The 12499-nt window shown below is 55.9% G+C and overlaps 4 protein-coding genes across 4 annotated transcripts; 2 read left to right on the top strand and 2 right to left on the bottom strand.

The window, feature by feature from the left end:
* Positions 1-771: 771 nt before the first annotated feature.
* GLRG_05012 (ribosomal protein L4/L1 family protein) lies at positions 772-1821 on the bottom strand (the record flags this gene model as incomplete). The annotated part of the gene is made up of 2 exons (XM_008095697.1): positions 772-1553; positions 1623-1821. 2 exons carry the CDS (start codon positions 1819-1821, stop codon positions 772-774), a joined length of 981 nt encoding a protein of 326 aa, XP_008093888.1.
* A 420-nt stretch (positions 1822-2241) lies between these two features.
* Positions 2242-3682, top strand: GLRG_05011 (phosphatidylethanolamine-binding protein; the record flags this gene model as incomplete). Its single annotated transcript, XM_008095696.1, has 2 exons — positions 2242-2776; positions 2871-3682. The coding sequence occupies 2 exons, from the start codon at positions 2242-2244 to the stop codon at positions 3680-3682; spliced, it is 1347 nt and encodes a 448-aa protein (XP_008093887.1).
* A 2314-nt stretch (positions 3683-5996) lies between these two features.
* Positions 5997-9917, top strand: GLRG_05010 (uncharacterized protein; the record flags this gene model as incomplete). The annotated part of the gene is made up of 4 exons (XM_008095695.1): positions 5997-6135; positions 6195-6561; positions 6610-8123; positions 8173-9917. 4 exons carry the CDS (start codon positions 5997-5999, stop codon positions 9915-9917), a joined length of 3765 nt encoding a protein of 1254 aa, XP_008093886.1.
* A 1029-nt stretch (positions 9918-10946) lies between these two features.
* On the bottom strand, positions 10947-12161 carry GLRG_05009 (uncharacterized protein; the record flags this gene model as incomplete). The annotated part of the gene is made up of 1 exon (XM_008095694.1): positions 10947-12161. The coding sequence occupies one exon, from the start codon at positions 12159-12161 to the stop codon at positions 10947-10949; it is 1215 nt and encodes a 404-aa protein (XP_008093885.1).
* Positions 12162-12499: the final 338 nt, after the last annotated feature.

The raw sequence follows: 12499 nt of genomic DNA, 5'->3' as shown, positions 1-12499 counted from the left end.
GAAGAAAGAGAAAAGTAAGCGGCACGAGTCGATCGTTGGCTGGGCGCGCTCTGCATGTGTGTGGGGGGGGGGGGGATTCCTCTCTGCGTGGTCAAACCGGGCGAGGTACCCAGGTCTGCCAACATCTGACGCAAAATGGCGTATGCCGTTTCCGAATAGAGGCAAAGCTGGACGGGGGCCCCATAACACAAGGTAGTATGATTCCCCGATACCAATCTTTCTCGTTTCCATTCCCGTTTGTTCCACCCCCAAAATTCTCCTCCCGCCTTCAACAATTGGTCCCGCAATGCATTTTTTTTGTGCATGGTCTACGTTGCTTCTGCATTTAGGTAGGTGGTTTATGAAAACGGTCGGCGCGCCAAGCCCGGTCGTGCAGGCTTTGAGGGACGGAGAGGTTCATGTTACGAAATGGTTCGTATCATCTTATTCTTCAAACATTGTTTGGCGCCGGTTGGCGAACAGGCGACGGCCCGGCTTTGATCAGAAATGCATCTTCCTTTTCTTGACACGATTGGGCCTTGTGAGAAGGCTAGCACCTAGACTGAAGCAACGCATCGGGCCTGCTCAAGCGTTGATGTGCTTGCTGTTCGACCTCTAAACAGGTTACATGGTGAATGGCATTGTGTGCCTTATGTTGCTACAAGCCGGAGAGGCGCCCTCTAATCAGACAATCGCTACTCCTCTTTGACTGGTGTTACAAATATCCACAGATCACTCTCTTCCTTCTCCCTTCCCCCTTTTTTCCTCCGCCAATCACCCAGCAAACACTGTTCATTGAACGAGGGGCTCGCCGATTGCCGGGCCGGTCTTCAAGGCACCGTTGATGAAGACCTTGGTCACCAGGTCGCTCTGGTGTGACTCGATCATCTCCCTGAGCGCCGTCCGCTCGATAACCACGCGTCCCTCCTCCAACAAGTCCTTGACGTCCACCTCGTTGACGTCCAGGCATCTACCCTGGTCGCCCGCGGCCTCCATGGTGTCCCACAGCCGTGGCCTCTGCCCGTCGGTGACGAACAGCGTCCGGCCGTGAGCCTTGCCCCACTCGTTGGCCTCGAGGACCTGCATCATCCACTTGCGGCGGTACTCGGCGGCGATCTGGGGTCCCACGGCGCCGGCGTCGGCGAGCTTCGTGAAGTCCAGCGGCAACGGCAGCTCCATGCCGTCCTCGCACACGACAAGCTGGCCGCGGCGGTAGCGGTAGCTGAGGGCGGTGCGCCAGGCGACGTCGTACACCTTGCGGTTCAGGCGGGTGCTGAAGTCGCGCGGCTTGGGGCCGTGGGAGACACCTCCGCCACGGCGGATGGGTGACTGCTTCGTTCCCGCGCGGGCGCGACCGGTGCCCTTTTGCGGGTGCAACTTTCTGTGCGAGCCGCGGACCTCCCAGCGGGTTTTCGTGCTGGCCGTGCCCTGTCGGGCGGCGTCTCCCTCGAACACGACGGCGAGATGGAGGAGGTCGCGGCGGAGAGGGAGGTAGAGGTGCTTCGTCGAGTAGGACTCGAGGGAACGGGGCTCGAGGGTCGGGAAGGCGTGGATCGTGACGGGGACCGAGGTGGCTACGGGAGAAGCTCCTGTTAGCGACTGATGTCTGGGAACACTCGCATCTGATAGGGAGGTGAACATACTTGGTGCCCACGGTTCCGTTGTCTTGGGTGTAGCGTAGGCCGATGTTGTGATACCGGGGAAGGGCGCCTCGGTGGCCATTGATCTCGTAAAGCTCGATGAGCCGACGAACGAGGTCGCAGGGTTCGCCGCTCGGCACGTCGATGAGAGGGACAGGCCCCTCATGGCCTCGCTGAGGCTCCTGACTCCCTTGCCGGCCATTGTGTATGCGGGACGGAGCAATGGGAGGGGATCGGGGTCGTTGGGTTTCGCAATGCTCTTCGTCGATGGGATTGGGAGCCGCACCTTTTGGCGCAGGAAACACGAAAATTTGGCCCGTCCTGTCGAACGTAGCTACCAATCAGACGACGCTAAGCGCAAGGTACGTACCGAGCGTGCACGGTTTTCTCAATGGGAGAGAGCTTCCTCACAAAGGAACCCCTTGTCCGGGGCGGGATATTCCGTCGTTCAATTGGAAAACGGGAAAAAATAATATGGAGACTAGCAAATCCGACCCCGTGAAGCTCAGTGTCTGGTGAAAAACCTCCTTCTGAGCTTCGGTTGGGATTCAGTACGACAACCCGCCAAAAACCACCACCCGCTCCGCCCCGCCTGCTTTTTTTCCCTTACACACAAACCAGAATGTCATCGTCGTGTAGGCAGGCCATTCGGCCGCTGCGGCGATGCCTGAACAGCATAGCCACGCCGCTGCCCATACGAAGGAGCCTGTCGACGACGCCCGCCCCGGCTGCCGAGGTGTACAAGGTGTCGCGCGAGCGGCCCGAGACCGTGGACCCCGTCGAGCTCGACCCCAACACGGCCGTCGCGCCGTGGGCCGAGAAGGACCTCTGGAAGGCCGGCACGCCGCCCGTCGGTTCAAGGCGTCGCCGCTACGCCATCCGCACGAGCCCGAACCTGCCCTTCGAGCAGCTGCCCTACCAGGCCTTCCAGGAGGCGCGCAAGATCCTCGCTGCCGATCGCCAGGAGAAGCTGCGCGCGATTGTGGCGGAGACGGAGAAGATCAAGAGACTGGAGGCCACGGAGGGGGATCAGATCAAGGGAGGGGAGAGAATGCGTCAGATGAAGCTGGCCAGTTTGCGGCATCACGTCGAAAGGCTCAAGATTCTGGCTGATATTAACGATCCCGTCGTGAAGCGGCGGTTCGAGGACGGTCTTGGTACGGAGCCCCGTCAGAATCGTGTGCTTGATTTTTTTTTTTCTTAGTTTTGTTTTGTTTCCCCCAATTGAGTGCTGACGGACCTCCCGAGCAGGCGACATGAATAAGCCCATCTACCGCCTCCTCGCCGAGCGTAAGTGGCGCGCCTACGAGGCCAAGATGATCGAGCAGCGTATCGCCCAGTTCAACATCGTCCCCGACGTCCTCCCCAAGCTGGTCCCCACCTACGACGTCCAGCTCTTCTTCCGCCGCTCCAAGGTGCCCCCGGGCAAGATCCTTCCCAGTAACGTCACCGAGGTGCCCCCTCGCCTGCGCATCACCCCCTTCACGGCGGGTGAGCGCCTCGTCACCATCGTCATCATGGACTCGGATGTGCCCTCGGTCGAGAACGACGGCTTCAGCAAGCGCTGCCACTTCCTCGCCGCCAACGTCCCCGTCTCGCCGACGTCCACCTCCGTCCCGCTCTCCAAGGTCCGCGACCCCTCCCAGCTCGCCGTCCCCTACCTGCCTGCCTTCTCGCAAAAGGGCGCGCCCTACCACCGCCTCTCCGTCTTCATCCTCGAGCAGGCCCCCGGTCAGACGCTCGACACCGCCGCGCTCAAGGAGCTCTACTCGGCCCGCGACGGCTTCTCCCTCAAGTCCTTCCGCGACAAGTTCCGCCTCTATCCCGTTGGGTTCAACCTTTTCCGTACCATCTGGGACGAGAACACGGCCGGTGTGATGGAGCGCGCCGGCGTGCCGGGCGCCCACATCGAGTTCCGCCCCACGCGCGTATACTCTCTCAAGGAGCCCAAGAAGCCCCGCGGCTGGGAGGCCAAGCGCCAGGGTCCCAAGTACAAGCACCTGTGGAAGTACACCAAGCGCATCAAGGGCTACTCCAACGCTAAGGGCCTGGTCAGGAGATAAGGGGCATGCAAGTGTCGGTGAAGGGGAAACGAGACGCGAGTGTTTTTTTGGCGGTGAAGCCAGACCGGGATATCACGCAGCGGGAGCTGGAAACGAGGAAAGGAGAAGAGCGCGGGGTGCTGTCAAAAAGTGTAGAATACGTGTACTTTATGTGCTATCATCTGGCTGTAGATGGGTGCAGTCCCAAGGCTGCGGTTGTTATAGATCACCTACTGTCAACTCTCCACTGTTTCGGGGTCTGGTATGGCGGCTTAGCTTTGCCGTCTCGCCGGATCGTTGCGCGGATTTGGCCATGACGAAGCTTCGTAGGCCCGGGCGTTTTGCTTTCCAGCCGAATGAAGCCCTCGGTAGAATCTGGGCAATGAAGGGGCATCAATGTCTCCCTCTTCCGTAAATTTTGTGGCCTGCAGTCAAGGCTTTCACGAATGATCCCACATGTCCCTGGAGTTATGCAAATGTCTTTCGCGCTCTCTTTCGGGGCCCCGTTGTCCTTGGTCATTATGGCGGAACATGCGTGATGGGGTGGGCACTTGGCACAAGAAGGACATGTCTAGCAGGTGTCGTTGGCTGCGACTAGGCTAAGTACCGACTTGAACTACTGTCTCCACTCTTTGCTGTTTTGATATAATAAACTTTTGAAGATTTCCTTCGCCTGGCAACTGCCTGCATCGCGAGGGCTTTTCGCCGAGACTCTTGCTGCGAGACAGTGGGCAGCTGTCGTGACGATGTCTTATGCGGAGTAGACAGTTGATGCGCTGGAACAATGCCATACATCAGCCCAGCACGCAGAGGCGAAAGGATAGGAGCAGAAGACTCGAGTCATTGGCACATCTTGCATAACTGACTTGTGAAGTGAAGATGGACAATTGGTGCGCGCGATAAGGACGCTTGCCACGGATACTTGGCCTTTTTGGTAGAATCGGACCCGGAAACCCGATACTAGTTTGCGTGTCCAGGCAGATGGGTGAACTGGAACGAAGTCCGAATATAGGTTTCACGGTTTGGTTGCTTCCCATTGAATGAATTCCATGTTCCAACTACACCCGTGATGGATGATGCCCGTACGAGATTGCTACAGGTTTCGCGTGCAACGCACCCAGCATTAGCCCGACGAGGTACTTTTCGAGTAGAGAAAACAATCGGGAACCATTAACTACATAACACTTATACCGTTGGCATTTACGGGCCGGGTGCTGAACAATGCTGGTCTTCTTGAGAGGAAAGATGGGCTGATGTTGAATGAGGGGGCCAAGCGTTGGCCGATGTCTAAATTAAGGTGTGGCGGGTGGGTCCTTTAATGGGGCCGTGCTGTCGACCCGTATTTGGCCCCAGCGCTCCAATCAGGTTTTGGCGCCCGGCGGCTAATCCTTAAGCTAGATAAACTTCCCCTTCCGCATCCATTTGGAAGGTACGGGTACGTACTAATGGGTTATAAAATCAGGACCTGATAGTCAGCACTGAGGGGGTGGTTTTCCCTTCTGCATCATCATTAGCAACAATCAAATTGACCTTTTGTTTTGGTCCAATTCATTCAGCTCCCAGTACGATCCATTTTCTCCATTTAGTCCGATTCAAACCATATAAGCTTAAGATCACTATACGGACACCTTATGGAAACCAACTGGGCACCATAAAATAACGGTCTGAGTCTGTTGCAAGTGATCTCCATGTGCATAAAGAAGACATAAAATGAACAAACCCCAATTATGGCTGAAGGAGGCACAGCAGCGGCAAGGTGTTCTCGGCCCCGGCCATGTCCCCTCCCGGCCCGCGCCCCCCCTCGATCTTCCCTCGGGCGCTTAGCCACCACCTCTCATTCCCCAACACCCATGGCGACGGCCCACGTAGAGCACCGCGCTTGTGCAGGGACACCCTCCCCCCCGGACAGAGTCGTTCTCTGTTGGTGCGAGGTGGTATTCTTCGACAGGAACGGCTCGAACTATGCACATCGGCAAGTTGCCGCGCTGGATAATATGCTGTTGGAAGCAGGTCAATGTCTTGGTCTGTTTCGGCGTCCCAATCTGTCGGATACAGTCTCTCTTCATAAGATGCCACCACTCCCCTCCCAGCCATGGACGGTGTTTTGACTTGGGTTCCTTCGTCTCTCTCCTCCCCTCCCGTCTCCTTTCCTTTGTTCCTGGAGCTGGTTTCAACGGGCTGTTCTTTTGGTTTTCGTTCCCGAGGGATATTCTTTGGTCTATTTCTGCGGTTGGCCGGTTGATCTGCGTTGCCGCATAGTCTCAACACAGTTGAGCGACTCTTCCGCCTTTGGCCTCCCAAGATCGAGACCCTCCGAATCGACGCCCTCGAGGCAATGGGCTTCAAGGCACCCGAGGTCCATGAGACTCTGATTCTCGAGGGCCCGAAAGGCGCGCCTGAGAAGAAAAGTCGAAAGGCTTCGATTTCCTTGCTGCTCAAGAGGGCGAGGGACAGCGAATGCAGTCTGGACACAGGTCGTTCCGCACATGTACAAACTCGCAAGTCGAACACCACAAACTGATATTCCCGACAGTCCACAAGCACGGATGGAAACCTCTGACCTTGAGCGCCCCCGTTTTATTTTCCTTCGCTTTTGCATCCTTTATCCTCGCCGTCATCATCGAGGTTCTCGCATGGCAAAGCCGGGTCAAGGGAGGACTCGCCCTCTCCAAATCGGCGGATGACATACCGCCTTTTGCGAACTTTTGCTACCTCTTCCTACCTACGATTGTCGCCGTTATATACAGCTTGCTTTGGAGTTGGATCGACCTAGACGTTAAGCGTATACTGCCATGGTTGGAAATGTCAAAGCCGGGGGGCGCAACTGCCGAAGGGTCGATATTTCTGGACTACCCCTACGACTTCATTGCATTTGTTCCGATTGAAGCAGCCAAGAGACGGTAAGGATTCATTTATACCCTTGGAATACTGCGTTAACATCTCGAAAGTCACTGGGCCGTATTCTATGGCGGCACAGTCATGGTAATGATTTTCTGGCTTATAACACCACTCCAGAGTGCAATACTCGGCACGGGACCAGTAGATGTTCGAAGAACGACAACGGTGTCTATCCCTGAAGCACTCCGGCCGGCATCGGAACAGATATTGCCCATGGATCAATCCATACTCAACGAAGGGTATGCCATCACCTGGCTCAACCAAACTTATCCTCCGTACACCACTGCCGATTACACGCTCTTGCCTTTCACGGTTGACAGTGATGTCGAACAAACAGCGTCAACTAACTGGACTGGGTCCACAACCAAGTTTTGGACTCAATTAGATTGTTGGCCAGCCCAACTTGCTCCTCGCGGGCCATATTACGATTTTTTGGACGGCCGTGGCTGCAATGCCAGCGATATCGTGCCTTTCGGCGGATTCCCAAGCAGCGATGAACTCTACAAAATGCAATACATTGGCTACCATAACAGCGCCTGGGCTGACTACTGGCTTTCCCAGTCGTGTTCCAAAGCCGCGCAGCATCAATTCTTGGCCATTTGGGCCCGAGTGGAGGATGTTAGTGCCATATTTTGCGAAACGAACTACTTCAAGCAGCAGGTCAACGCCACTGTATCGTCTGTCACCAAACGGCCCCTCGAAGACTCTGTTGTGCCAGCGGGGCCCCGGGAACGACTTTCATCAACAGAGTTCAACTCATCAGCTTTCGAATATCTCCTCGGTGCTGGCGTCTCATCCGTCGAACTTGAGGTCAGGCGAGATTATCCTTTTGGCCATCTGCTTGAGCAGCACTATCAAGTCAAGCATTTAGCTATAAGGTGGCCATCGTCACCCTTGGTGGGCTTCGCTATTGGACAAAAGAACGTGACCACCCTCGACTCTTTCCAGAACCACGAGTTTCTAGGGGATGGTTTCAACAGGACACATAAGCTTCTTTTTTCTATCGCGCTACGTCGTATGCTTGCCAGCACCACAAGCGAACCCCAAACCAGGGGTGTTGTGGACTTTGAGCAATATGGGATCATCGTGAGCAGAATATTCTCAGCTATTGTGGAAGGCTTACTGGCACTGGTCGGCATTTTCACGATCATGCTTTGGTGGCATTGTCACAGAGCAACGAGTAGACTAACCATGGACCCGGCTTCGTTGGGATCATTGATGAGTTTATGTAAGAACAGCTTTGTACTGTTGGACAAATTTGCTGGGAAGGGCTGTCTTCCCGACGATGAGCTCAAAGAAGCGTTCCAAGACAAGCGATTTCAGCTATTCTGCGGCTGCCAGTCCCGTTCAGGGCAAATGATCATCAAAGTCGTCGACACCCGCGTGCAGTCCCACGAAAGTCAGCGACTCAGCATCGAGCCAGATCTTCCATTGTCCATGGGCCACTATTCGCCCATCAAACCGCTGGCCCTGAGAAGGGAAATTGGTGTATTCGTGATCCTCTGCATGGTAGGCGCAGCTGTTGCGCTTATCTACTTGAAGTTGGAGGAGCTGCGCATCGGAGGTAAAGAGCCGAGTGATCGATAAGAAGATACGACTGACCAGGTGTACAGGGCTCATAAGGCCAACCACGAACTTCGAACTTCTCCAGATTCTTGAAAATTACGTCCCAACCATATTTGCAACATTCCTGGAGCCATTCTGGGTCCTCGTCAATAGACTGCTCTGCATTCTACAACCCTTCAAGGATCTATGGACTGGCCGACGAGCCGCCGATCGCTCTATCAACGCAAGGTATACCTCTTTGCCCCCTCAGCTAGTAATTTGGCGGGCGGCAAGGTCTGGCCACTTCGTCCTGGTCTCAATCTGCCTGCTTGCTCTTCTTGCGAACCTACTCGCCGTCGGCCTCGGTGGTCTTTTTAACGAATCGCCTGTTCTCGTCAACAATACTTTCGAATATCAGCAGACGATGATGCCAACGCTCAATAACGATTCAGTACTTAGCCGAGCCAACCGGGAGGCATACCTTGGGACTGTCATCCCATACGAGATGCACTTCTACATCGCCATGAACAACATCACACAGGGCACTCCTCTACCTCCCTGGGTGACCAAGGAGTATTTTTTCCAACCTTTCGCTCCTCCTCCTCCTAGGACCAGCAACAAAGGCGAGGTCTATACGGCTCGCACCAGGGGTTTCGGCGTGCTTCCGTCTTGCTTCGACGCCGGCATCGTTAAAAGTCGCGTGAGGCCCCCTGTCCTGAATTATACATACACACGCCACGGCGAAGTGCTCGATTGCCCGACGACTTTTGAACCAAGTAACTTGAGTCTCAACAGAACCTATAGCATGCAACCCTCCGGGCCTTCTGCCGCCGAAGATGTGTCGAATAATGCAACCGCCGGATATACGAGCTGCGCTGTTCCGCTTTATCTTTCTTGGGCAAGAACACCGGATGGGTTGAACAAAAAAGACGGCGAAGTGACGACCCAATTCGTTGTTTGCGAGCCCCAGTTCACCACGAGCATGTTCGATGTCACCGTAGACCCACAAGGTCACGTTCTCAACACCACGCAAGTATCCGAGCCGTCGTCGACCCTCAGCACGCCAACCTCGAAGAACAACACAGAAATGATGGCAATATACCTAAACAGCTTGATGCCGGGGAAAACTTTCCCCTGGCACAACGACACGCTCTCCAACGACTGGATGAACTACCTGATAAAGATCCAGCCCGGACAGAGCGATGTGCTTAGCCCGCTGACGACGCCGAACACGACAACCATCATCCCCGCCGCCGAACGCATCTACCGCCAGCTCTACGCCATCTTCCTAAGCCTGAACCCCGGCTTCTTCGACAACTACGCGGAACCCGTCATGGTCACCGGCAGCGAGCGTCACACCGAAGTGCGGATTTTCATGGACAACACCGCCCTCGCCATCAGCCTTTCCGTGCTCGGCGTCAACATTGCCGTCGCCGTCGCGCTCTACGGCTTCACCATTAAGCACTTCCTGCCGCGCATGCCGACAACGATCGGGTCGATCATGGCCTACCTCGCGCCCAGCAGGGCCATTCGCGAGTACGAGTGGCCCGGTGATACGAGCAGACTTGACGGTGGGAAGAGGGGCGACGGGTTGGGCAGCAAGAGCGGCGGCCTAAAGAAGGCGCCAACGTTCAGCTTCGGTCGGTACGTCGGCGACGACGGGCGCGCGCACGTGGGCATCGAGATGGACCCTTATGTGGTGCCCGTGAAACTGTCGGCGTTGAGGAGGGGGGATACAGAACCGAGGGCGGGGTTGCTGAGGCGTGTGCTGGGCCGAGGGACGAAGGAGGGAAGAGGCGACACATGGTTATAGGGAGACGGCCGCGGCCGTCACGACCACCACGAGCGACATGGAACGGGAGAGAGAGACACGGAAACGGATGCTTTTCTCGGGTTACGGTTTGTGTTTTGGAGTTCGGATTATTGTAAGGGGATAGACATCATGGGCCACGACAAAGAGACGGTCGGATACCGTCTCAGCACCACCCAATACGCGCGGCTCGATATGACATGCGGGAAACGAGCATTCGATTGTACAACACGAGGTTCGAGTCATCGTCCCGGGCGAGAAAAAGACCAGACAAAACATGGACACACTTTCCCAGCGCATCCTTCCCCGCAGACGTGCTTCTTTGACTGTGTCGATGGCGTCCATGCGCATGTATCCGACCGAGGTGGGATGTGTCAGCCATCCAGCTCGACAAGGAACAGCTCCCATTCGGCCGCACACCCTTCTTAAAATGTCCATACGTGTATGTGTGTGTGTGTGTGTGTCGCAAAGTTTCTGGCCGCGAAGGGTTAAGTTATGTCAAACTTTTGGGTTTACATTTTGGTTCCACGCGATCCTTAACTCGGTCTCTCAGGGACTCCCCAGCCAGATATTGGTATGGGAATGTCAGAATGGCCGCCGAATTTTGGGGCTGTCCTGTCACTGGCTGATATCGTGCGCTTTGGCTTTGGACGAGTTCAAGAGCTTAGGCACCGATGTGCAAAGCTCACTCAGGTTCTGTAAAGTACATTCAATAGCTCTCCGAGGAACTGTTTGGCTCATCAAATCACATCACGTCATATGCCGCGTAGGGCGATCCAGAGTTGGAATATCTTATGCTATTCATAATATCACTCTCTTCTTTCTCGTAGCTGATACAAGCATCTAAGCCCTCTTAAGCATGCAAAAGTGTATATACAGAAAATGGTAGTAAATATCCAAAGAAAGCAAACGCCGCAAATGTTTGTGCCGTAACCTGTATGTCGATCATAAAAAAAAGGTTTATCCAATGTGACCAGAGGTATCATATCCCATAAATGCCAACCCGTTCATAAATGTTCGCCATCAACCAGCTTAGGCGGAACGGAAGCGAAGGGAGCGCTGGCGCAGAGCACGAGTGCGACCGTTTCGGGTCACGACCATGCTGAGCTCGGAGCTCATGCCGGCGGAGCAAGAGGTACCACCGGCAAGCTGCTGGACGGCAGACCAGGTGCCGCTGGCGCAGCGCTGGAACGAGCTGCCACTGACACAGTTCCATTCACCCTCGTTGGTGCAGGCAGAGCCAACGGTCTGGACAACAGCGCCTGTTGAAGGGGTCTCGGTGCCGTTGCCAGAACCAGAGCCGGAGCCGCTGCCGGAGGAAGGGGCGGCAGGAGCAGCGCTGGGAGCGGCGCTAGGAGCGGCCACAGGCGCCGTGGGAGGGGAGGGAGTAGGAGTCGCGGAAGCGCCACCGTTGGAAGGTACGGTGATGAAAACACCACCGGGGAGACCAGCGCTGGCGGTAGGCTTCGATGCGGAGGGCTTGGAAGAGGCGGGGGCGGTGGGAGCGGGCGCGCCACCGTTGCCGGCAGTGTTGCTGGGCTTGGGGGTGTCGGAACCGCCACCAGAGCCGCCGCCACACGCAGCGGGAGGAGCCTTGAGCGCCGAAGGCTGGCCGAACTTGTCAACAGAGTTACCGGGGTTAGGGAACTGAACATCAGTGCTCTCCTCGGTTTGGCAGTTGCCGATGTTGGCGACGAACATATCGGGGAGAGCGTTGTAAGCTTCCTGGGAGCCCTCGGATCCGGTAATGGTGACGGGTCCGCAGTTCATGTACATCTCGCGGTTGCCGATCTTGTTGAACCAAGTCCAGGCGATGGTACCGTTGCCCGCAGGCATGTCATCAGGGATCGTAAAGTCGTACTTGTCTTGGTTGATCTGGTTGGCATTGTCACCCAGGTTGCCTGCGGCGTTCTTGGCGGGGCAGCCTCCCTCGATAGACTTGATGACCTTCCAGACGCTGTTCTTGTCGGGCTTAGCGTCGTAAGTGACGGAAACCTGGCAGGAGCCACCGCCATGAACAGCGGAGCCGATGAATGAGAGCGAGCCGCCGGCTCCCTGAGCGTAAACGTTGGAAGCACCCTCGGCGTCGTAGACTCCAGATCGCTGTTTGCAGGGGAAGTCGCTGCCGCTAGCATCCAGGGGGCTGTTGTTGAGGCTGGATGCGCCATAGGGAACGGGAGTGGCCATCTTCATGTGGGCACTGGCAAGGGTGGCCAGGCCGAAGGCGATGATTGCGTTGGTGTACATTTTGAGTATGTTGTGTGGGTTTGGTTGTGAAATGAGAATCTAAACGTTCCGGACGTAGAATCTCAGTATCGTGTCAGCGTCGTTGTGACTGCAAGTTGAAAGTTGTTCTGAAAAATGGTTTGAATGACACCTTTTTAACCATGTTAGTTTTCAACTCTACTCGGTTCTCGACGGCACGATCCAGCATCTTCTCGACAACAGCGCACATGTTCCCCAGCAGGCCCGACTCGAGGTGACCAGCCACGACTGTAACGAGCCCGGTGTGACGAGGCCGCTGAAGAATGACATTATGCGTGATGTCGTGCGGGCCGAGAAGTTGAACAATGGCACCGAAGAAG

Source organism: Colletotrichum graminicola (assembly GCF_000149035.1).
Source record: "Colletotrichum graminicola M1.001 genomic scaffold supercont1.16, whole genome shotgun sequence".
Classification (NCBI taxonomy): Eukaryota; Fungi; Ascomycota; class Sordariomycetes; order Glomerellales; family Glomerellaceae; genus Colletotrichum; species Colletotrichum graminicola.
Note: the sequence above shows the minus strand (reverse complement) of the source record. Positions and strands in the feature narration are given on the sequence as shown.